This window comes from Nycticebus coucang, chromosome 12, assembly GCF_027406575.1.
Source record: "Nycticebus coucang isolate mNycCou1 chromosome 12, mNycCou1.pri, whole genome shotgun sequence".
NCBI lineage: Eukaryota > Metazoa > Chordata > Mammalia > Primates > Lorisidae > Nycticebus > Nycticebus coucang.
Genome location: NC_069791.1, coordinates 11943325 through 11968397, shown reverse-complemented (window position 1 = coordinate 11968397; position 25073 = coordinate 11943325). Strand labels below are relative to the sequence as shown.

Genomic DNA, 25073 nt, shown 5'->3' with positions numbered 1-25073 from the left:
AGAAAGAAAGAAAGAAAGAAAGAAAGAAAGAAAAAAAGAGGGCTTTCACACTCAGACAAGGCTGAGCCTGATTCTGCTCTGCCACTCAGTGAGTGACCTTGGTCAGTAATATGACCTCTAAGGGCCTCAGTTTCTTTTTCTTTTCTTTTTTCTTTGAGATAGAGTCTCACTTTGTCACCCTTGGTAGAGTGCCATGGTGTCACAGCTCACAGCAACCTCAAACTCTTGGGCTCCAGTGATCCTCTTGCCTTAGCCTCCCAAGTAGCTGGGACTATAGGTGGCCATCACAATGCCCAGCTATTTTTAGAGATGGGGTCTCCTCTTGCTCAGGCTGAGCTCAAACTCCTGAACTCAGGCAATCCACCCTCCTTAGCTTCCCAGAGTGCTAGGATTACAGGAGTGAGCCACTGCACTGGGTCTGCACCTCAGTTTTTTCTTATGTGAATGGGATTAATAGTAATAACCTCAGAGGACTGATATACATTAAATGAAATAATGGTACAAAATACTTCTTTTTTTTTTTGAGACAGAGCCTCAAGCTGTCACCCTTGGTAGAGTGCTGTAGCATCACAGCTCACAGCAACCTCCAACTCCTGGTCTTAAGCGATTCTCTTGCCTCCGCCTCCCACGCAGCTGGGACTACAGGTGCCTGCCACAATGCCCAGCTATTTTTTGGTTGTAGTTGTCATTGTTGTTTGGCAGGCCCGGGCTGGATTTGAACCCACCAGCTCTGGTGTATGTGACTGGCGCCTTAGCCACTTGAGCTATAGGCACTGAGCCCTGTATACAAAATACTTAACAGCCCCCTGCCCAGCACACAATAGCAATTTAAACAATATATAAAAAACTAACCAGCTTTCTTCCAATTTAGTTCCATGTTTTTTTCCTATCAATTCATTTCATTATTCTGATTTAGGGAAACTCAGGTGAATTCTGAAGCATCCTCCCCCACCTTCACCTTGGACCTCCTCCTTTGTATTCTTCTCTAATTTTCAAACCCAAAGAGAAGGATTCCCTTTCCCTCCTCCCTTAGGGGCACTGGGGGCTGAGTGAGGTGCAGAGTCATGCTTTCCTTTCTCACCTTTCATCATCACCTAAGAGTAGGGAACTCAGAAACTAGTTTCACAGTTCCTAAGGGTCATATTCTCGGCACCCAGTGGAAAGAAGCTGTGAGAAAAACAGGGATATTCTTCCCACCAAGCTGTCTAGTTCCAGGATGGGTTTGGAAAGAGTGAAGTAGGAGATTACAGATTCTAGTTCTGGTCAGTGAGGGCACTGGGTCAGGTTTATTGCACTTGCAACAGAGTTTAAATAAGTCCTGGGTGTCCGGAGCCAAGGTGAGGGAAGGGTGGGCAGAGAGAGGGGCAGCGTCAGTGCAGCTGGGAGGCAGAACCCAAATCTATAGGCCCAGGACAGTGAGCTCCGCTTTCTCTGGGGGAATGGGAGGGCCTGTGTCTGGCCAGGCTGAGGTTCCAGGTCCTTTGCCATCTCAGGGTCCTGGGCAATTCCTGCCTTCTCCCACGTCAGGGATGAGTTGGGGATCCAGGACCAGTCTGGAACAGCCCCAAATGTAGTCCTGGACCTGCCTGGATTAGGTCACCAATGTCTGAGTCTGGGTTCCAGACCAACCCAGGCCCCAGGCTGGATCTGGGCCCATTTGAGTTCTGATTCCCTGGAGCTGGTTTCCGGGCCAGCATTGATTCTTGTTTGGGATCTATCCTGAGCTGGTCCTGGGGCACTGTCCATAGTTAGTGTTCCTTGTTGGCCCACTAGGGTGGGGGCTGTCCACAGCTGCCAGGTCTTGCTTCCCAAGTTCTAGGTTCTTAGCTAGAGGCTTCTTTTGGATCTCTGGCAAGGCTGTGGACAGATTTTTGCAGGCTGGAGCTGGATAGGAAGTCCTTGTGGCATGTCTGGCCCAAAGAACTGGGAATGGGTTCCCCAGTTATGATTCCAAGTTGTTGTCAAGAAACTCTCTTTAAAACACAAAGGCTGCAGGGAGGCTGGGGCCTCTGTCCCTGGATCTGAGTTCCCCCATCCATGAAGAGGGCATGTGTAAACAAGGGTCCTTCACAGTGCACGGGGGCAAGGATCCCCAGCTTCTTGTCCCCCTGGCTCTGGCCCTTCAAGTATGTCTCTGGACCAGGGAGAGGATATTCTCCCTGGCCCTCAGCACCTTCAGGAAGTTCCCAGTCCCCTCCCTTTCAGAAGACTGAAGGTAGGGGAATTGGGTCTTCATCACTGGGAGTCTGGGATTGGGAGGACTCAGGCATCAGAGGTGGCTGGTGGCTTGAGCTGAGCTTTTTCCATGGCCGTGCCATATGGGAGTGAGCGTTTGAAGAATCCGAGCTGAAGGGGAAAAAAGAGAGCGTTTAAGGTATTCTGGCTCCCTTTTCTCCCCAGTTCATATTTCAAGAGAGAATGAGGAGTCTAGTGCCTCCAACCCCCTCTATATCCTACAGAAGTGGCTTTTGAGTTTAGGCTAAGAATACTTGAACTGGGTCCAATAAACCTAGGGGGCTAAAATTTGGGGTATATTTTTATCGGGGGTATCTTTTGCCAGTACCTTAAAAATGCCCTCAGTGAAGCCAGAAATGGCAAATAGGTTTGAACTCAAGTGCCAAGGCTAATTGTCTAGTAAGTGATTGCCTCTTGAGAAAGATTTTGAGGCCACTAATTGATCTAGAATATGATCAATTAGTGAGGGCTGCCATGGATTTTTGGAGGAAATGACAGCATGAATGTCATGTATTTACCATCTCTGGGTTACACTGATTTTGCAAATATAGCTAAACTTATCATCTTGAGTCAATAGGACTCTTTCTGAGTTAAGGGCTACAAACTGGAGGGATCCCATAGCAAGTGTCAGAATGGGAGGTATGTAGCTAGGACAGAGGTAGGGGCATATGGCTGAAGAACTGGTCTATGGGTAGATACTTGGGGCTATCTTAGGATAAGGGAAGAGCCTGATGAGAGCATGGCCAAGTTATGGGCAGGATGTGGCTGACCTTGTAGAGGATGTAGATGAGCAGACCTAGGAGCAGGAGGCCAAAGAGGATGGCGAGGATAATGATCCACAGTGGGACACCCTGGCTGCCTTCTGCCTTGGTCCAGTGTACAGCTGTGGCCACCTGGGGAGCAAGTTGGGTGAGATTACTGAGGACCCAGAAATTCTTTCTACCCTACAGTTGGCCCCTACTTGTCATTGGCTATAAATCCACTTCCCTCTTTTTATTTTGAGCTAACAATATTCTAAACTTAAAAATTTAAGTTCCTAAAATATGCGATATTGTCTCTTACTTCTGGGCCTTTCACATTTGCTATTCCCTTTCCCCAGAATATTCCTTTCCTGAATGGTTGTACTAGTTAGTTCCTATTTCTTCTTCTTCTTCTTTTTTTTTTTTGTGATAGAGTCTCACTATGTCACCCTCGGTAGAGTGCCATGGCATCACAGCTCACGGCAACCTCCAACTCTTGGGCTTAAGTGATTCTCTTGCCTCAGCCTCCTGAGTATCTGGGACTACAGGTGCCTGACACAACACCGGCTATTTTCTGGTTGTAGCTGTCATTGTTGTTTGGCAGGCCCAGGCTGGATTTGAACCTGCCAGCTCCGGTGTATGTGGTTGGTGCTCTAGCCACTGCACTACAGGCGCCGAGCCCCTGTTTATTCTTTATGCCTCAGCTTGAACATCACTTCTTCCAGGAAGCCTTTCCTGACTCAGCAAGACTAGGTTCATGTGTTCCTCCTATAATGTGTTTTCATAAATACCATGGCACTTGTCACACTGTGTTGTTATTACCTGCTAGACTGTGAACTCCAGGAGCCTTTAAGATACCATGTTGACACCATGTTGATCTTGCTTATTATCTCTAGCACCTGCACAGTGCCTGGCACATAGTAGATGCTCAATAAATAGGTATTACAATAACAAGGCCAGTCCTGCCCATATCCCAGTCCTAGTTCCAACACTCTGAGCCCTGTCTTCCTTGGCCCAGACCTCTGGCCCTGGAGTCACCTGAAGTTCTTTTTTGGGCAGCTGCCGAGGCAGGATTCTGTAGGGCATCTTCAGGGCTTCATACACAGCTCGACACTGCAGGCTAAACGGCTTGTGCTCCTTCTGTGGGGGAGGGAAACTTGGTCAGGGCAGTGCCTTTTGGGATCTAGAGCACAAAGGATTCCTCAAGATCTGGCTCCGGTTGAGATCTTTCCCTATTTTGGACTTATCCTCTCTTGATCTTCCTTACCTGAGACAATAAATGTGTAATTGAATAATCATAACTAAATAATGTATAATTAGATGACTATATGTTTAATAATTGTTTTTGAATTATGAATGCAGGGTAACATTCAGGGAAATTCCTGGCCCACAGTGTGTGCTCAATAAATGAATGCTCTTTAGCATTCCTACATCTACTTGCCTCTTATATTCATCTTCTGACTCACTGTTTTTCTATCATTCTTTGCAGACTGATCTCTCTCCAGCCCTTCCCTCCTGTGAATGGGCCAGGAAAGAGAAGCTGTTGCTCCCAGTATAGCCACTAGGTGGCACCAAGGATGCAGAGCCTGATCTAGACAGGATGTAGGGAGCAGGAGCGCTTGGATGCCATTCAACAGAGGGGAGGCGGCTAGGGCAGAGGGGAAAGGGGAAGGTCAGTCTAGGTAGGCTCGGGTGAAGGCTGAGGTAAGTGCTGTCACCTGCAGAAAGGTCTTGGCCCACACTCGGAAATGCAGTTGCAGACTTCGACTCTCTAGTCGGTGCAGTGGCCCGAGTTCACAGCGCAGACTGAAACACTCAGCTTCTGGGCATTTCTGGGAAGAAAGAGGAGACTAGAACTTGTAGTTCTGCCCTTCTGAGGGTTCTGACAATACAAACAGGTACTCAGTGCTTATTCCCAGACCTCATTCCCAGGATGACGTACCAGGATCTGAGGTCCGGAGGAGGAAGGGCTTCGGCCTGGAGCATCCCGTCTTTGTCTTTGAAGGTGGTGCAGGGAACCCTCGGAAACCAACTGTGAGAGTAAAGAAACCGTTTGCTGCCATTCCTATCTCCTTGCAGCTTCTAAGTTGGCCTGCACGTGTTTCAATTCAGTTTCAACGTATTCTTTAATCTACCTCCTTATCAATCCACCCAGCTGCCCACTCACTTCTATGTGCAAATCATTGAGCTCAGTCATAAAATATGGACACGGGCCAGATGTGATGGCTCACTCCTATAACCCTAGCTCTCTGGGAGGCTGAGGCAGGAGGATCACTTGAGCTGAGGTGTTCAAGACCAGCCTGAGCAAGGCGAGACACCATCTCTACTAAAAATAGAAAAAACTAGCCAGGTGTTGTGGTAAAAGCCTGCAGTCTCAGCTACTTGGGAGGCTGAAGCAAGAGGATCACTTGAACCCAAGAGTTTGAGATGCCACGGCACTCTACCTGGGGTGACAGTGAAGCTCTGTCTAAAAAAAAGAAGCAAAAAAACAAAAAGCCCCAAAACATGAAATATGAACATGAATAAAACTTGGTTCTTGGAGTTTGCATGGTAGAGATGTATAATAAACAATTAGGTCCTTGTTGCTGCCTTAGGGCCTTTGCACTGGCTCTTCCCCCTGTTTGGAATCCTCTTCCCTGAGTCTTCTCAGGCAGCTTCACCCTTGGCATTCAGGGCTCAGTTTGGCTGTCACCTCTTCAAGAGGATTTCCCTGATGACTCAGTGTCCAGTCCCCCCTACCCCCGTATTAACACTGCACTTCCATCACTTCTCAGTACCTGTTAAAAGTTTTTCTCTCTCTTTTTACTTTTTTTTGTCTATCACCCTCCCCTTGAGTGTAAGCTTCGTGAATGTGGGATGTTGCCAGTTTAGTTTGGTGCTGTATTTCCTGGGTCTAACCAGTGTTCGGGACAGGCGCTCATTTAATGACATGTTAATGAGCAAATGAAACAGAAAACAGGTATTGGGGCCGAAAAGAACCAGTCTGAAGAAGAATTCCCAGACGAGGTGGCACAGAGCTGGCCCTAGAGGTATGCCAGAACATGAAGGGAGGATATTTTAGGTAGAAAGACTGAAATGAAATAGATCAAAGTCTTTTTCCCTTCCTGGGCTCCCTCGGTAGGCCTTGAGTCCTAGCTATAGGCACATCCTCATGGCCTGTTCCAGGTCCCCTGCGACCTTCCCCACCCCTCGTCCTTGGTCCTCTGAACTTGCTCTGCCAGCATCCAGGCCCCTCACCTGCAGGTCCTGTGGGTTGGGAGAGTGACTGGCAGTGCAGTTGCTGAGTCCTGTAAACCTGGTCACGTAGAGGAGCTGCTGGCCTCCAAGAGCCTGGGGACAGCTGAGCTCCAGCACGCCCCGGCTAATGGAGCTGGGGCCCAGGTTGATGAGCTGAGGAGAGAAGAGCACAGTCATCAGGAGTAGGAGGGGATGCTACTGTCCCACCAAGGCCCTGGATCACCACAACCCCAGTGTTCCCTGCTATGGGGCTCCTGTCTCAGAAGCAAAAGAGGTAACCCATGGGCAGAGATGAGATCCTCTCTAATCAACACTTTTGAAGGCACTTCCTTTCTATATCACTCAACTGTCTCCTCTGGGTACCTTTCCCAGGACCCTGGCCATGCCTTGCCTATCACTCACCCCTTCCTTCTCTCTGCCTCTTAGCCCCTCACTCTGGTCCTAGTCACCTGTGATTCCTCCTGTCCCATCATTCATTCTGGCGCTGCCTCTCCACTCCCTGTAGCCTGGACTCCTATCCCTCCTCACCTCATAGACGTGGTGGATAGCAGGGCCCACATCCCCCTCCTCCTGAAGCTGGTCTTGGGGGTGCCAGTCACTCAACGGGAACAGCGCTGCCTCAGGCTTGGAGACACTAAGGAGGAAGGTAGTTTAGAGGAGGGTGGAAGGGACCCCATAGCATCCTTCCCTAGTATTCTGTCTCCCCTCTCCGTAAAGGCCCCATTCTGCTCTGGCACTGACCCGTAAAGGGAGACGTGGGCCTGAGCCTCCACGGAGAGCCGGAAGGAAACCATGTCGCTCTGTGAGTTGTTGAGATTCTTGCTGTGGGACAGAGGCAAGACTGAGGTGGTGCTGGAGCCCCGCCAGTGAGAACTGTGCCCAGCCTTCCCTTCTCCCCCAGCTCAGCCCCAGCCTGGCCACATTCACTGCCTACCTGAGGATCTGGAAATCAAATTGGATGGTTTTCTTAGTGTCCCGGAGATGAGGGACTGTGAACCGAAGGCCACCCCAGAGCTGGGGGACAGGGATGGAGGGGAAAGGGGCTGTTAGATTGAGTGTGTGCCCCATCCTCATCCCAGCCCTCCTTCCTGATCCCACAGCTATGCTCTTGACTGGCCGGTCACTGACCTCAGGTCCTCATTCCCTCCAGCCTCACCTCCAATATCCTAAACTTACACTGGCTCCTGCCTTCATGGGGTTGCCCAAGTCACACACCAGAAGACGGCTCTGGTTCACGGCAAAGTAGTCACAGCTCAGGCTGGAGAAGTTCTGGAAGTGTGGTGGGTGCCAGGTCAGGTTTTGGTGCCCCTTAGGAGGGGTGTCCTTCTAAGCCCCAATTGAGAGTCCCCTCTTACCCCTGGGTGTCTGACGAGTCCTGAGTATTCAGCCTCTGGAGGTGCTGTGACCCGGAGCTCAGCCTCATAAGCACCACCCTCACCCACATTCTGGGCATGGAAAGTTAGGTTCAGGGAGTTCTTGTCACCCAGGTACACATGGTTCTGCTCCCTGGAGGGGGCACACAGGGGAATGGACACTGGAGATTTTTTTTTTTTTTTTTTGCAGTTTTTAGCCAGGGCTGGGTTAGAACCTGCCACCTCCAGCATATGAGGCCAGTACCCTGCTCCTTTGAGCCACAGGTGCTGCCCAATTTTTTTTTTTTTTTTTTGACAGAGTCTCAAGCTGTCACCCTGAGTAGAGTGCCGTGGCATCGCACCTCACAGCAACCTCAAATTCTTGGGCTCAAGCGATCCTCTTGCCTCAGATTTTCCATTTTTAGTAGAGACAGGGTCTCGCTTTCTGCTCAGGCTGGTATTGAACTTGTGAGCTCGAGCAATCCACCTGCCTTGTCCTCCCACAGTGCTAGGATTACAGGTGTGAGCCACTGTGCCTGGCCGACACTAGAAAATTAATCTTCAAACCAGGACAAGGGGCCATGATAACAATAATATTAATACAGTAATAACAGAGACCATTTATTGAGTTCCAACTCTACGGTGGGTAGTAGGCTAGATGCTTTATGTACGTTATTGCATTTAATCCTGCCAAGAAGTCAGAGAAATAAATGCTATTATTCTTACTAAACAGATGAAGAAGTTGAAGTTCAGAGAAGTTCAGTAACTTCCCAAGGTCACACAATTAATATGTCCATCCTCTACTTTTCCAGATGCCAGGTGCACCTGGAACTCCCTGGCTTAATGCCAGGCCTCACTTACCCAAACACTTCCAGCTGTAGATCAGGCACACAGATGTTGTCTTCTCCACAGTCCAGCAAGATCTGAGCCTGGGGAACAGGACATCCTTGAGAGGGGAGTTTAGGCCCATGCCTGGGCTATAGGTTCTCCTTTCTCCAGAGGCCCTGGTGTCCAGGCCTCTGTCCTCCAAGGCTTCTTCTCCCCATCCTGTCCTCACCTTGTCCTCTATCCAGCTCTTGCTCTGGTAATGTAGGACTGGCCGGAGGCCATGGCTGTCCACAGGGGCTTGGGGGTCCAAGGAAAAGTTGAGAGCGATGTGAATTGGGGAGAGTTTGTCTCGGAATTCTGACTCATTCTGGGGCCAGAAGAGAGATTTCAGTTAGGAGACTCTGGGGACTTGATGGCCCTGCTCCCTGGCCTTTTATATCTCCCTTTGTCCACCTAGGGCCCAATTATGACCATCCTCATTGCTTCAGAGACCTTGGAAACCAGGATCCCAGCCCCTTGGACAGAAGGGCCCCCTTTCTCAGATGTGCCAAATGTCCCAAGCCCTTGTTGTTTAGGAGAGGCCCTAAGTTCTACATGGCGACCCTCCCTGCCCAATCCCCACTCTCAGTTCCTTACCCTGAGGTAGATCTTCATCTCTCTGCAGTCCTCCCGAGCCCCATTCTGGATGAGCAGGGTCTGGGTCAGGGATGCCTGTCTGGAGGCCAGGAACAGTGCCCGTCGCACCCCTCCCTTCTGCTTCTGCCAGTCCAGCTGAAGTTCCACTGTGAAGCCTGCAGCCAGAGACACAGGAGAAACTGCCTGTCTCTCTTCATCTATTTGGAGAGAAGAAAGGTCTCCAGGTGCCCAGTCCCTTCATTCCCTGTCCAGTGCCTGAGAGATCCAGGCAGTCTCTCTCACCAATGGAGTCAGGGACGTGTTTTCCGGAAGCATTGAGGCAGAAGCTAAGGTTGATGCTGCAGAAAGACCAAGAAGAAAGCTGATGAATCCAACAGGAATAGGCATCCTGTCCTCTACCTACCTCCCAGACTGGGACAGCCCCATACCCCTTTCCTAAGGCAGACATGATGCCCCTGCCCACCCCAGCACAGGCTGAGGTATCCGAGGCTCACATCTCTGCAATCTCCTCGGCCCCAGCTCACCAGGCCACCGGGGTCCCCTCCAAGCTGCAGCTGCGCTCCTCTGGGTTGAACATGGCGGGGAAGATAGTGAGGGAGGCACTGGCGGACACGATGGGGCGACCCCTGCCAAGAGTGGGTGTGGGGTAAAGAGGAGGAAGACTAACCTGTGCACAGGAACCTGATGCCCAAGTCCAGGATGCCAGTGTCCTATGCACTGACTTTCCCAACCTCAGCCCTACGACATTCCCAGTTTCCAGCTCTCTCAGGCTCCTCCCCCAACCTCTTGGAGTTCATACCTGTATACCACAGCCTTGTCCACACCAAAGGAGCCCACAATCAGATCTGAAAGAAGTCAAGAAACCACCCCTTACGGCAAACCCCAAATCAGATTTTTTTCTTCCTAATCCCTTCTAGTTTCATTGCTCAAGGAGGCTGATGTGAGAACACAGTGCCATCTGGTGGCACTATGCCAGAACTGCACCCAAGAGCTTAGGAAAGGTGAGGAAGATAGGGTGGCCAGAGGTCAATGACCAAGGAATTCTAAAGAGAAAGGGGCCTGAGGCAAAACTTACCAGGGTACCCATTGCTGTCCAGATCTCGGCCTCCTCGAAGGGCAGAGCCAAAGAAGTCTGGGGTGTGGCTGGCTGCCCACAGAGGCTGCAGAACCTGGGAAGGCTTAGAGCCCAGCCCTCCTGGGCCCCCTGGGAATATAAACACTACTCCCTGCTGTGTCTCCCCTCCAAAGGGAGCCCCAATGGCCACATCTGCGAGACAGAACACACACCAGTCAGCAAGCCAGGAATCCAGCAGTCCAAATCTCTACCACCTAGGATCTTATATTTTCCCATCTGTCAATCTCTGTGTTCTAACCTCTTCAAATCTTAAGACCCACACATTGAGGCTGGGCAGTGGCTGACGCCTATAATCCTAGCACTCTGGGAGGCGAAGGTGGGTGGACTGCTTGAACTCAGGAGTTTGATGTTGCTGTGAGCTAGGCTGATGCCATGGCGCTCTAGCTGGGGCAATAGAGTGAGACCCTCTCAAAAAAAAAAAAAGAAGACCTAGATATTGGGATTAAAGTCTATACTCCTTCCTGGGAGATAATGGGGGTCTGGCATCTTAGCTAACAAAGACCCAATCCCCAAGGCCCATTTGACTCAGGGCCCTAACTTGTCCTCAGCTCCCTGAGCCCATGGTGCTTACCATTGTAGCCATCCTGGTCCAGGTCCCCGAGGGGGGTCAAGGAGCTGCCAAATCGGCCAAACTCATCATGGCCAGTGAGGGTAATGGTGGGTGTGGGTTCTATGCTGGCCAGGTGCTGCAGGTAGATGTAGACCCTGCCCACCTCCTGAGGCCTCCCATCAGCTGTCCGCTCCATGAGCAGGGGTGCGCCCACCAGCAAGTCATCCAGCCTGAGGGGAAGGGACGGCAGGTCCAGGCATCCTGATACCCTGTCTTGCCACCTCTCCCCCAGTCCTAGTGCTGAAAATCCCAGACATTCTAGATCTGAGGCTCCCTCGAAACAGGTCAGAAGACCTGAGGTTTCTGAGCTCTAGCTCTCAGCAATCTCCTTGTCCCAAGCAAGCAGAATGTAGGTGTAAGTGAAAATGCAGAGGAAAAAACCCTGTGGAAACTCTCTGCATTTTCTGTCCCATTCCCACTCTTCCCTCCTGGATCTGGTAGGGACTTCATGGTGTGTCCCTTTCCCAGTGCTCACCCGTCCCCATTGATGTCTGTGGCAGCCACTGCATAGCCAAAGTAGGAGGCCATCTGAGGACAAAGGGGCAGCAGTAGGTCAGAACAAAGGGGTTAATAAACAGGATGAGCAGGGGCTATGAGTGCTAGGATGATAGGGGGAGTGCAGACTCCAGGGAGGCTGGGAACTTGAGCTGGTATGAGCAGTTCAGGGCAGGGGTTTTGTGGGCAAAGGGCCAAGCTGGGGTGGGGTGAGGGCTGTCCTTACCTGTTCCCCTGAGAAGTTGTAGAGGGATCGGATGTCTGAGCCATTAAGGATGGTGACCTAGAGGATGAAGAGGTAGGCCCATTGGTCTGAGACTCCTAGACCACACCGTGGTTGGAGGACTGAAGGACACCCAGGGAAAGGCATTCCTTGGAGACCCAGAGCTCATGTTCCTAACTCTCTCCTGAGCTTTGCCCTCACATTCTCATCTCTCCGCTGGGTAGCTCCACCCCATGCTTCACTATTTTTCTCCAAATCATTTTTCAACTGCTGACAGATTTCACATTTATCTGTTTGCTGTCCATCTCTATCCACTAGAATGTAAGATCAATGGGAGCTCAAAGTAGTGCCTAGTGAGCAGAACTCAGTAACTGGGGCCTCAAACCCATCACATTCAAAACCTGAGTCACCCCTCATCCTCTGGTCCCTCAAACCACATTGTCTCTCCCTTAGCAACTGGCCCCACTGGGCCACCAAATCTTTTTATTTTTATTTTTTTTATTCAGAGATAGAGTCTCACTATGTCACCCTCAGTAGAGTCCTGTGGCATCACAGCTCACAGCAACCTCCAGCTCTTGGGCTTAGACAATTTTCTTGCCTCAGCCTCCCAAGTAGCTGGGACTACAGGCCCCCACTACAACACCCAGCTATTTTTTGGTTGCAGTTTGGCCGAGTCTGGGTTTGAACCCGCTACCCTCGGTATATGGGGCCGGCGCCCTACTCACTGAGCCACAGGCGCCACCCCAGGCTCCCCCTTTTCTGCAGGCACTCTTTCCCCTACCCCCACTTCAGCCAGACTGTCTGATTGACCTAAAGTGGATCCAGTACAGATTCCTCTGCCTTGGAAATCCACAGGGGTTCCCTGCAGCCACTACCCAAAGTCTCAACTTCTTGGCTGGTCCTCCAAAGCTCTGGAGAATCTGGTCCTAACCCGTTTTTGCCCAACCTTTACTTTATTCTTCTTATTCTCAGTGAGCCCATGAATTTGTTAAATTGGGCTATTTTTTTGTTTCTTTTTCTTCTATCTCTTTCATGTTCTTGCCTAGGATGCCTCCTGCCTCATCTTTGGCGATCCTTCATAGAACCTCTCTGCTCTGTCCTCTCCCTAGAAAGGTTATTCCTTCCCCTAAAGCACTATAATACCTAATACACTTTTCTTTTTTCTTTCTTCCTTTCTTTTTTTTTTTTTTGGAGACAGGGTCTTGCTCCATTGCCCAGGCTGGAGTACAGTGGTATGATCACAGCTCACTGCAGCCTTCGACTCCTGGGCTTAAGTGATCCTCCTGAGTAGCTAAGGACTACTGGCATCTTCACCATGCCTGAATATTTTTTTTATTTTTTGTAGAGAGGGTGTCTTGCTCTGTTGCCCAGGCTAGTCTTGAACTCCTGGCCTCAAGTGATCCTTCTGCCTCAGCCTCCCAAAGTGCTGGGATTACAGGTATAAGCCATTGCATCCAGTTCCACTTTTTGGAAATTTATCAAAGTGTAGAAAGGATGCTGACTTTGGAATAAGATAGCTGGATTTAAAATCTGTATCTAGCTGTTTACTAACCGAATGATCTTAAGCAACATACTTGGTCTCTTAGAATCTCAGTTTTCTCGTAAGTAAAATGTGAATGGTAATATCTACCCCATAAGCTGTTGTGAAGAACAGAAGTCGTGCATAGATAGTGTCTAATGCACTGAGGGGCTCGTGAACAGTGGCCCACCTTAGGTTTTAATTGTGTGGGTATCTTATACATTTGATTAGAAGCATCTTATAAGATGGGGCATGAAATCTTATTCATCTTCTTTTTTTTTTACCTTGCCTTAATAAATGTTGTTAATTGAATGAACTCCTATGGTCCTCTTATCTGCATCTTTTTTAAACCACTTGTCATGGTCTAATAATAACAGCTACCAGTTGTACACTGCCACTAAGTACTTTCACATGCATTTTCTCATTTCATCCCCACAAGAGCCTTGTGAGGTCAGAACTATTATTATCCCATTATGCTGAGAAGAATGAGGCTCAGAGGGGTTAAGCAGGAATCAGGGCATGAATAAAGACACAGCCAGGGTAAGTGCCAAAGCTTGGGCCCCGGTCTGATCCCAGAGCCTATGATCTGATCCACTTTTCAAACCCTCACAAAATGCTTCATGTAGCTCTTTGTGATTAGCCCGGGAAGAGAGGAAGTGAGGGCTCAGGCTGGGTCTTACATAGCCATAGGTGAGGTTCCCTTTGGGTACACCAGCCACAAAGTCTGCAAAGAGAAGAGAAAAGTTGTGGGCTAAGGGCGAGGAAAGGGAAGCAAACGAGAATGGTGACTGTCCAAGTTCATGGGACCTCAGGGTTGGGGTCTCTGTCTGCCTCCGTTTCTTGGCCCCAGCCTGGGAATACTCTCACCTTCTGTGTCATCACCACTGAATTCACCCACAGCCACAGAGTATCCTAGGGCACAGAGTGAATAGCCGTTAGTGTTCTTGCTTTGGGGACCCCTCTGCCCTGGCCTATCCCCCAATTCCTTCCCCATCCTGACTGGGCCCTCATGGTCAGTATGCACAGAACCAGTATGGTGGGGGTTGGGGGATGCTTGAGTGGGAGACAAGGGGGTGAGTGGGGATGGGAGCACTTGAGGTTCTCCCCTGCCGGCCCTTTTCCACTTGCTCACTCACCTAGGTAGCTGTCATCGTAGATAGAACTGGCCTGGCGAGTCTGCAGCTGCCCCTGAACCAGGTTGATCAGGTACTCGGGGTAATAGGACTCTGCAATCTGCTCCTGAGTGGCAGACAGGATCTGGCCTGGGGAAAAGGATGAGGAGGGGATAGATGGAGGGTGAGGAGGCACAGAGGGCCCTGGGGGCTGACTGGTATGATTTTAGAAGTCTGGTTCAAGCAAGGGAAATGTGTGAAGGGGAGTAGAGCAGGACATGCAAATCTTGAGAAAGAAAGAGGAGAACTGGGAGAAGGGCAAGAAGGCAAGAGGAGAAAAGGACTGATGCTTCCAGGCTGGGAATGGGAATGGAAGGCTGTGTGCCAGGAAACTAAAGGATGGCAGAGGAAGGACTTACCTTGCCAGAAGTAGCTCCCTGGCCCACCCAGGACCACACGGCCAGTCTGCAGATGAAAGGAGGGGAGTCAAACATCTGGCCCTGATCCCCCTGTGGACACCACCCACAGCCCCTTCCCTCACTGATCACCCTCGCACCTTGGTGAACTCGGCACTGAAGCCTCCTTGGCAGTAACCCTGTCCTGCTGCCCAGCTGAAATCTGTAAAGGGATGGAGGTGAGAGGGGGAACCAGAGAAAGGGCCTCCCTGGACCTGACAGTGCGCATAAAAGCTAAGGGCCCACGGGAGCTGTGGAGAGTCAGCCCTGAGTTTAGGAGACCCTCGCATGGAGAAGGCAGATGTGGGGCACAGGCCCCCTCCAGCCCTTACCTGAGCGGCAAGGTGCATATTCCAGAATTCGAGTGAAGTTGTCTGTAGAGAGGTAGCAGGTGCCCACGGGGTCACTCAGAGGCTCCTTCTCTGTGCGCCAGCTATATAATGGGGCACAGGCCTGGGGGGCCCGGGACCAGAGGGCTTCAGGGTTAGTCCAATATGGCCCCTCTTCCCTCCCTCCAGACCTGGCCTTACCTAACCATTGCCCACCCACCAGTCACCACACTATGGAGTCTGCTGGACCCTCACCAGGATGGAGGAGCCATGGGCTCGAACTGTTGCCCCGAACCACTGCAAGGACTTGTACTCCACAGGTTCCTCTCCCTCTGAGCTAGACAGTGAGGACTCCAGGAACCGAGAGCCTTGGAGAAGTGAGAAGGGGGAGTTTAGCTAGGCCATGGACACTTGAGCCCTAGACCAGCCCCCACCCTGGGCCTGGGGATGCCCACAGAACACCTTCAGTCCCTGAGCCTATGACTCACTGGGAGAGGAGAGTGGGGAAGGAGATTTCTTCTGTTTTGTGTAGCCTGACTCTCCTCTCCCTGCACACGCGTGCATGTACACAGAACCGTGCTTGCCTGCCCCTGGTTTCCCCTGCCTCTCATCCAGCTGAGACCAGGACGCCTGCAGGGGGTGGGGGCAGGAGGGTGGAGAGGAAGAGTGGCAGAGAGGGCAACCCTTTGGCTGTACTTCCCCATCTGTACCTGGGCTGTGTCTTCTCCAGCATCCCATTCCGTGTCCTCTCTTGGTCTTCCCTTCTCTGTGTCCTTTTCTAAACCCTCTACATGACAGCCTTTCTTTCTTTTCTTTTCCCTTTTTTTTTTTTGAGACAGAGTCTCACTATGTTGCCCTCAGTAGAGTGCTGTGGCTTCACAGCTCACAGCAACCTCAAACCCTTGGGCTTAAAGGATTCTCTTGCCTCAGCCTCCCAAGTAGCTGGGACTACAGGCGCTCGCCAAGGTGCCCGGCTATTTTTTGTTGCAGTTGTCATTGTTGTTTAGCTGGCCCGGGCAGGTTGTGAACCCGCCAGCCTCGGTGAAGGTGGCTGGCGCCATAACCACTGTGATAAGGGCGCCGAGCCATGACAGCCTTAGTTCTTCTCTCATCTCCAGGCTTTAAAAAACCCCACGTGCTTCACTTTCCTTACCACCTCCCTCCATTCCGCTGTCTCCTCTCATCCAAGTTTTAATTTGGAGAGACAGACTGCCCAGCTCATATCCTTGCTCCACTCTTAACTAGCTGTGTGACCTGGGTAAGATTCTTAGCACCTGTTTTCTCGCTTATAAAATGGAGATAATAATACCTTATACCGTTGTTGAAAGGATTAAGCGGGCTAATACATGTCAAGTGCTCCTCACAACACGGAAAGTGCCTGGCACAAAGCAAACATAGCTGTTGGTGGCCATCTCTGCGTCTATTCAGACCTTGAGCTCCTTGAGGGCAATGTCTTAATCATCCTTCCATCCCGGGTGCACCAGCTGTGCCAGCCACACACTATCACTTAGTCAGTATTTAGTTAAGGAACGGAATAGTGTGCTCCTCTCCCTGTCTTTGTCTGTGTTAGGGCCCTGGCCTCCCTGAGTTGTGGGTGATTCAGGGGAAATGAGAGCCACATGTTTCTGAATCACACCCGCCCTCCTTGGGCTGGGCTGGACTGGGAACGTAGAGTGAGTGCCATGCGGAGCCACAGCGCGAAGGAAGCTGGCGCTGGGAGGGCACTTAGACGCAGTACGCTGGGCAGACTCCACCCCTCGCAGCAGGCCCCACCCAGGCCACACCCCCAACGGGCAGTCCCACCTCCCGCAGTCAGTCCCTGAATTTCATCCGCCTACCTTTGCTGTCAAATTCGATGGGGGTGCACTGTGTGGGGTTCGTGCCCCAGGGACAGAGGTAGACAGCACCTCCCTGCAGCACTCCTGGCTGGCTGGTGTTAGCCTTGGGCGCTCCCACCAGCACGCTAACCCTGTGGAGGGGAAAGGCGATCAGGGTTGCTCTTACCTCTTCATCAGTCTATGGAGGCAGGAAGGACCCAGTCCTGTAGGCCAGGGCTGGCTAGGGGTGGAGTAGGTGCCCCCTGGGTTGTATTTATATCTCAGAAGATGCCACGGATGCCAAAAGGCACAGGCTGGAGTCAGACAGTCCCCATGTGCCGCTGTCACTAACACAACCCTCCCCCTCTCCTTCCACTCTCTCTCCTTTCCTACCTTCTCCTGTCAGTAAAGGGTGGAGGACCCAGAGTCAATTCCAGATGGTGAAGAGGGCCAGACAGCCTAGACCCGAGCGTCTCCATCTCTTCTACGCACCCACTAAGATTAGATGTGTGGCTCCTGCAACTTCAGGGTCCTCTCACCTTGCCCATACCCTCTTGTCCCAAGCTAAATCTCTTTCCTGGGCCAAAACCCCAGGCATCCAGCTGCCCAACTGCTCAGCCTTGGGGCGTGTAGGAGGAAAATGTGAGTCTTGGAAACGAGACAGAAGAAGCAGAGAGAGCGAGCTGGAGGATGTTGCAAACAGATTGTTCCTCTGGGCCTAGGCCTGCCCTCACCCTAGGCTCTGGTGTGGACCTCCCTTTCCTGGCTGGGTGTCTGTCTCAGTTTCAGCCCTTGAATCCCATTCCCATACATCATCCCCAGCGGACTGAATTCAGAGGCTGATCTACTAGGGTCCGAGTGCAGGATACAGTGCCTCAGTTCCCCCTGAGATCTGGAGAAGTTTGCCTCTGTTGGGGGTCTGGTCACAACTAAGGGCCTGGGCAATCTTTCTGCCTTCAGCTCCGCCTCTTCCATCCCTGGGTCCCTTGCCTCCAGGTCTCCACATAGCTCTCAGCCCTCTTGGCTTCCCCCCCCAGGTTCTCCCGCCAGGACTGCATCTGGCAGCCTGGGTAATTCAACCCAGCCCCTGGGCCAATGTCCCTGTTGTCCCTGGCCTCTCCTCTCCTCCTCTGGCACTACTTCTCTGTCCTTCTGCCCCATGACTTCTTGTTCACTTGGTTTTGGTTTTTTGGGTCTTCTCTCTGTCTCTTGATCTCAGATTTTTTTTTTTTTGAGATAGAGTCTTTCTCTGTCACCTGGCTAGAGTGCAGTGGTGTATCATAGCTCACTGCAGCCTCAAACTCCTGAGCTTAAGCAATCCTCCTGCTTCAGCCTCCCCAGTAGCTGGAACTGCAGGTGCCCACCACTAGGCCCAACTGGTTTTTCTATTTTTTAGTAGAGACAGGGTTTCATTCTTACTTAGTCTGGTCTTGAACTCCTGAGCTCAAGCAATTCACCTACTTTGGTCTCCCAGAGTGCTAGGATTGACAGGTTGGCCACCACACCCAGTCTCTCCATCTCTGTTGGTTTCTGTCCCCTTTCAGCTTTCAAGTCTTCTGACACCTACCTCTTCCCTGATATATGAATACCTTCTTCAGCCTTTTTCTTTTTTTTTTTCTGGAGATAGGGTCTCACTTTGTTGGCTGGGCATGAGGGTAGTGGCATGATCATAGCTCACTACAACCTCCAACTCCTGGGCTCAAGCAATCCTCCTGCCTCAGCCTCCTGAGTAGCTGGGACTATAGGCATGAGCCACCACACCTGGGTAATTTTTCTATTTTTTATAGAGACATGGTCTTGCTATATTGCTCAGGCTGGTCTTGAACTTCTTTTGAGACAGAGTCTCACTTTGTCGCCCTTGGTAGAGTGCCATGTCATACCTTGCAACAACCTCAAACTCTGGGTCTCAAGTGATTCTATGCCTCAGTCTCTTGAATAGCTGGGACTACAGGTGCCTGGCATAATGCCTGGCAAGGTTTTTCTGTATTTAGTAGAGATGGGGTCTCGCTCTTACTCAGGCTAGTCTTGAACTCCTGAGCATAGGCAATCCACCTGCCTCAGCCTCCCAGAGTGCTAGGATTATAGCCACCACCCTGACCTAGATCTTTAACTTCTTTTTTTTAGATCTTTAACTTCTAACCTCATCCAATCCTCCTGCCTTGGCCTCTCCAAAGTGCTAGTGCTAGGATCACAGGCATGAGCTACTGTGCCCAGCTACCTCAGCCTTTCTTACTATGAAAGGAGGCCCAAGCAGGAGATTATGATAGAGATCACAGATGCTGGGGATGTCTTGCAAGAAGACCAGGAATATGGAGTTGGGGAAAGGGAGAGTCAGGAGGAAAAGTGAATGGAAACAACACAGAGAGCAGGACCAACAAAGGGGACCGAAGTGGGGAATGGGGATGATCTACGAGGGCAAGACGATGGGAATGAAGGAAAGGGAAGGTGGGATCCAGAGGAGTGGCTGGGGGGCTGGCAGAAGAGGGAGAGTTTCTGAAGTTATGGGGGATGGGAAAGGGAGGTGCCAGCCTTGGTTACCCAGGGGACAGGAAATGTTTACTGCCTGTGGCTTCCTGTCTGTTTCCAACCTCTCACTTCTACATTTGTCTCCAACCCAACCCCCCAACTCCCAGCCAGGCCCCACCCCTCTCACACAAGCATTACATCCAGTTGGGGGATGAGGTTGGTGATGATAAGAGGTTGCTTTTCCCCAGAGAAAGGGGGGTATACCCCTCTCTCAGCAGGAGCAGTGCCAGAGAACTTGGTTGCTGCCTTCAGGCTCCAGAAAGCAGAAAGGGCCACCAAGCTGAACTGGACTACAGAAGCTGTGATACAGGGAGCAGTGAAAGGCCCACTGGACCAGAAGCCAGGAGTTCTGGTTCAGGTGCTGACTCAGTGTGGACTTGGGCAATACCTTCTCCCTTTTTCTCCCGGTGAAGAGGTTACCTCAAAGTCTCCTGGTTGGCCACTCCCAATTTCTCTAACACCCTGCCCTTGAACAGGGCCTGAGAAAGTAGCTTGCAGTTTAGCAAGGTGGGAAGGAGAGAAAGGGCTTGGAAAGCTTGGAAAGCCACAAGCCCACAGGCTATGGGCATATCCATTTTAGCTGTGAAGGTTTAGGTAACTTGGAGTGCAGGCAAGTGACACAGACCCAGCCCTGCTCCCCCTGCCCCATTACACATAGCACCTGAAGATTGAGCAGAACTTCAATTCCAGCAACCCCAAGTCAACCTAATAATTACTGTTCTACCTACATGCCAAGTGAGATGCCCAGCCTGGTGCCAGGGATGATATGTAAGCTAGTTTACCCTTATTCTCCCACTCCTAGTTCTTGCTTCCTAAATCCTGCAGCAGTTGGACCCTCTTAGGGGTCCAAGAAGGTCACAGTGGAGGGGGGTCCCTGGGTTATTTTCAATATTTCAGAAAGCCTAACAGGAATCATGCATTTGCCAGGTAAGGTGGGCCAAACTAACTAAAACCTCAAGTGCATTTGCTTTTGGATTCTATCAACTCACATAGGGAACTTGGCTAACTCAGGCTGGTCAGAAGCTCTGGTTGACAGCTATAGATGTTTTTGGTTAATAAAAAGTAAGAAAAGGAATCGAGGGCTGGGTGTGGTGGCTCATGCCTGTAATCCTAGCACTCTGAGAGGCTGAGGCAGGTGGATTGCTTTTGCTTATGAGTTCAAGACCAGCCTGAGCCAGAGCGACACCTCATCTCTAAAAATAGCTGGGTGTTGTGGTGGGCACCTATAGTCCCAGCTACTTGGGAGGCTGAGACAAGAGAATTGCTTGAGCCCAAGAGTTTAAGGTTGCTGTGAGCTGTGATACCATGGACTCTACTGAGGGCAGCAAAGTGAGACTCTGTCTCAAAAAAAAAAAGAAAAAAAAATTGATTATTCCTTACTAAATGCAATTTGGCAAGTAAGCGCTTCTAAAATAGAGTCCAAGGGAAGAAATAATTGCCATAATTTATTTTGAAGCCTCAGAAGCCTGAAAGTTTAGAGTTGGTCCTTGGAGACGGATTACTACAGAGAGCATCTACTGGTCTCTAAACTTTACTGTAGATGACTCAGGGCGCCACATGGAATAAGGCGGAAAATTTAAAACTGCTTGTCTAGTCCTATGTCCTTATTTTACATATAGGAAAACTAAGTCCCAGAGAAGTTAATAAATGTCCAAAATCACTCAGAATCCTTCCCAGTATAAGAACCAGAAGCCATGAATCCAGATTTCTAGGCTAGCATTATGGCTTACCCCATTGCCAATTTTCCCCCTCCTTTCCTCTCCATGATCTATCTCCCCCGCCAGGCTTCTGATTAACCAAGTCCCTGTTCAATACTCGGTTACTGTTTGACTCCCTTGGCCTAACAAGGTCAGAGGTGGAGAGCCGCAAGTGGATCAGGGCCCAGCCTTTGAGGGTGGGTCCTACAGCAGCACTGGACAGGCCAGAGAGCACACTTGGTTCTGGGGCCTCCAGTGTGTTCACAGAGATATGTCTGCTTGGCTGAGGAAGAGCTGCCTCCACTGTGGCAGTTACAGAAGGGAATAAGAAACTGAGATGACACTGGCTCACCTTTCATGCTTTCAAGTGTCATGGGTCAAGTCACTTCCCCTCTTCAAGTCTTGCATTCTTTTCTCATGAAATGATGGTTTTCCCTTGATTGGTCCGTAAATCAACTTCTGATTCTAAATGTCTACAACTCCTGTAATTTTTATACATCTAAAAATGGGGCAATAAGGGCGGCACTTGTGGCTCAGTGTGTAGGGCGCAGGCCCCATATACTGAGGGTGGCGGGTTCGAACCCAGCCCCAGCCAAACTGCAACAAAAAATAGCCGGGCATTGTGGCGGGCGCCTGTAGTCCCAGCTACTTGGGAGGCTGAGGCAAGAGAATCGCTTAAGCCCAGGAGTTGGAGGTTGCTATGAGCTGTGTGAGGCCACGGCACTCTACTGAGGGCCATAAAGTGAGACTCTGTCTCTAAAATAAAAAAAAATAAATTAAAAAAAAATGGATGGGCGGTGCCTGTGGCTCAAGGAGTAGGGCACCGGCCCCATATACCAGGTGTGGTGGGTTCAAGCCTGGCCCCAGCCAAAAACTGCCAAAAAAAAAAAAAAAAAAAATGGGGCTTCCTCTGCTTAACACAAGGATTTTTGTAGCAATCCAATGACAAAATCAATATGAAAGTGCTAAAGAAATGTGAGAGACTACTATTACTATCACTATTTTAAGCAAGTACTAAAAGCAAGTAAGAAATGCAGGGACACCCTAACAAAGAACTAGGTGGCAGCCAGGGAGCAGAGAGCCAGACTCAGCTACCCCTTCTCCACAACAATCACACCTCACATGTCCTGATCACCCTCTGTGGACTGGGTGCCTTTGATATATATTTTTTTCTCATGTCCTCAGAACATCCCTGTAAGTTAGTCTGATTTTTGTTGGAAGACCAGGCTCTAAGCATGTAAGTACCTTGTCCCAGCTCACAGGAAGAACTGGTGAGCAGTGAGGACTAGCACCCCGCTCCATGGGACTTGAAGTCTTGCCCCTTCCTACCATGTAACCTCTCCTTGCTCACCTTGTCCTTGGATGTTTTGGTGTTCACCAAGAGAAGTGATGCAGGAAAGAAGAAGTGCACAGAGGCCCTCCCTCTCTGGCAATGGCCCTAGCGAGGGGATGTTCATCCCATGTTGGGGGGAGCGGGTTGAAGGCCTATTTGTGGTGGAAAGGAGGTCACTGGGGAGGCAGAATGTTCTGAATCCTAGTCTAAGAAGGTATTGTAAAAAGAAAATAAGAGGGGAGGCATGCCAGCTGGACACCTGGGTTCTCTTGGGAGGGGAGAAGCGCTGAGGAGAGGGGAAAGGAAGGGAAAGCTAGGTGCTGTTTTAGAAGAAGGCTTAGGGGCCAGACACTTAGGGGACTAGGAGTATGTGAAAGCCCAGATATTTTAAAAGAGTGCTTTAAAAAGGAAATAACACTCTTGTTTAGGGGAGGAGGGAGTAAGAAGGTTGAAACTCAGACAAATAGATACCTTGATCCGGGGGAGGAGACCCCATCCCCTCCTTCCTTCCCTCCTCTCTACTCCATTAGAGTGTGGTAAGAAGTTTGAGGGGGCCTAGGGGAGATCAGGCCTAGCAGAGGCTCCAGGCCAGAGTGATGCAATGGGGTTTGGGCAAAAGGCCAGGGGGGTGGGGTGGGGGTGGGGTGGGGACCTTGAATAGCCCAGAACCAACAGCTGGGGACTAACCATCTTTCTTTTTTCCCATCCCCAAATCCTCCAGACAAAGGAGAATCTGCCCCCTCCTCAACTGTATTAACTAGATTAACCCTTTTTCTCCAAAAATTAAAGAAATCAAGTAGAGATCAGTTAACTGTATTATATATAAAAACAGGTCACTTCTGACAGAGTTCTTATCACACCCTGAGGTACTGGGGAGGTGGGGTGGTGGTGTTGGGCAGAGGGAAGCTCAGAGCTTACTCCAGGCACTGCGGAGGATCAGGAATCCAGCAACTGGGGGTCCCAGACGCAGTCACTTTTCTCTCTTACTTCCTAACTCCCCCCTCTTAAACAACCTTGTTCTATCTAATGTTGCTTCTGCTCCAACTACAGTTTCCTCCAGCCTGTGGGCACCCCATTTTCTAGGCACTCAGGATCTGGGGTAGCTTGTCACTGGGCTGAGTTCGGAATAAGGATCCACCTTGGAGACTTCCAAGGGTTTGAGCCTTTCCTTCTGACGCTCTTGGGCCCAGCAAGCCAGCATCTCCCCAGCTTCCCACCCCAGCCCTAGAAATCCTGGTCTCAGCTCAGCTCCAGACGACAAGCTACAGGAAATCAGCTTTTCTCTTCCTTCCAAGAGCTGGAGGAAGAGGGAAACCACCCCCCACCCCCGCACGCGCTCACACACACCCCTCCCGACACATCGAGCACCCGCCCTTGGCTGAGCCTGCCCCAGCCTTAGCGCCCCCAGTGCCAGGGTCCCGGCAGTCTCCCCAATTTCTCGGCTCCCCTCGCCTGAACACAGATGGGGATGGAGGGAGGGGTAGGAGACAGAGGAGAAAGAGGAGAGAGCCGCCGTCCCTTTCCCCAGTTTAAATTGAGGGGGTAAGGGAGGATGAGGCTGGCCCCCATTTAACCTTCCGACCCCCTCAGTCTCTGAGCCCCGTCTTACTACACTCAGCTCATTCTGCACCGAACCACTCTCTCCGCACAATGGCCCCAGTGGATCCCGAGGTCTCCCAGGGTCCCCCAAAGCTCTTCCTGGCCTCCGCAGCCCCCTTTGCCCCCACCCTTCTCAGGTCCCGGTATTGCGCAGACTTCAGCTGGAGACCCTCAGCTCTCCATTCACACAGTCTCCTCCCCTTGGCCCTGAGACCCCTGCCCAGACTTCTTCAGCTTTCAGCTTCATGCCTTCTCCCACAAGACACATGTCTCCCATTGATCTCTCTCAGCTCCAGGCGCCCCCCTCCACTCACCAGGTCCCCTTCCTATTCCAGCGCAGGCCCCCGACTCTCCAGTGGGCCCCCAACTCTAGCCGTAGTCCTTCCAAACTCCACCCTCCAACTCGAGCCCCGGTTCCCTGCAGACCCCAGCCGCGTCTCCAGGCATACCCCAACCCCCATCCTGTCGCCAACCCTTCTCACTCACTCGTCTGTTCCAGGCCGGTAAAACTCCACCGAAAAGCCGAAAAAGGAGCCCGGGGGCCCAGAGAGCACTGCCGGGGCCTCCACGTCTAAGTTGAAGCCCCCGACCCGGGGTGGAGGCGGCAACAGCAGCAGCAGCAGCAGGGGCAGCAGCGGCGGCAGCTGGGATAGGCGCCGGGGGCCCCAGCACAGCTGCACCGCATGGAGAGGGGACCCTGGCGTCCAGCTCCCCATAGTGCCCGCTCTTCCCTGTCCTGGGGCCACCGACCCGGAGCCGCTTCCTAAACCTCCCAGAGGCGAATGACTCAACGCGGGGAGGAGTTTGCCAAACTCCCGGCTGAGCCCTCCCCCCGCCTGCAGAGGGGGATGGCGCGGGGGCATTCCTGGGACCTTAGGACGCTGAGCCCGCGCCCCCCACCCCAAAGGGGCGTGGGGGGCCGCACCTCTCCACCCCCTTTTCCCTAGCCCCAGCTGGAGACCGGTTGTCTGGACTGGGTCAGACTGGGCGGGTTTGGGCTCTTCCCCCTCCTTCCTCTCCCCTCCTTTCCAGATGTACAACGTAAACGCTCGGAAAAGGAGTCGGAAAAAGGGAGCGGAGAATTTCCTAATGAGGAAAGGAATCACCTCTGGTGGGCGGAGGGAGCCTGTATATGTGTGTGGGGTCTCCCTCAGTGCTTCAGGGAGGAGACCTTGGGGTCTCAACTTTAGACTCT

The 25073-nt window shown here is 51.4% G+C and overlaps 1 protein-coding gene across 1 annotated transcript; it reads right to left on the bottom strand.

Annotated features, from left to right (window-relative positions):
* Positions 1-1251: 1251 nt before the first annotated feature.
* On the bottom strand, positions 1252-24847 carry ITGA5 (integrin subunit alpha 5). The gene is made up of 30 exons (XM_053557378.1): positions 24365-24847; positions 16745-16875; positions 15162-15274; positions 14910-15030; positions 14679-14740; positions 14542-14587; positions 14147-14272; positions 13878-13922; positions 13691-13734; positions 11495-11551; positions 11249-11301; positions 10735-10943; positions 10104-10295; positions 9828-9873; positions 9553-9654; positions 9311-9366; positions 9029-9183; positions 8622-8759; positions 8426-8493; positions 7568-7718; positions 7389-7481; positions 7147-7226; positions 6954-7034; positions 6741-6846; positions 6213-6365; positions 4918-5007; positions 4694-4807; positions 4014-4115; positions 3006-3128; positions 1252-2346 (listed from the first exon to the last, which is right to left on the bottom strand). Exons 1-30 carry the CDS (start codon positions 24739-24741, stop codon positions 2263-2265), a joined length of 3318 nt encoding a protein of 1105 aa, XP_053413353.1. The 5' UTR covers positions 24742-24847; the 3' UTR covers positions 1252-2262.
* Positions 24848-25073: the final 226 nt, after the last annotated feature.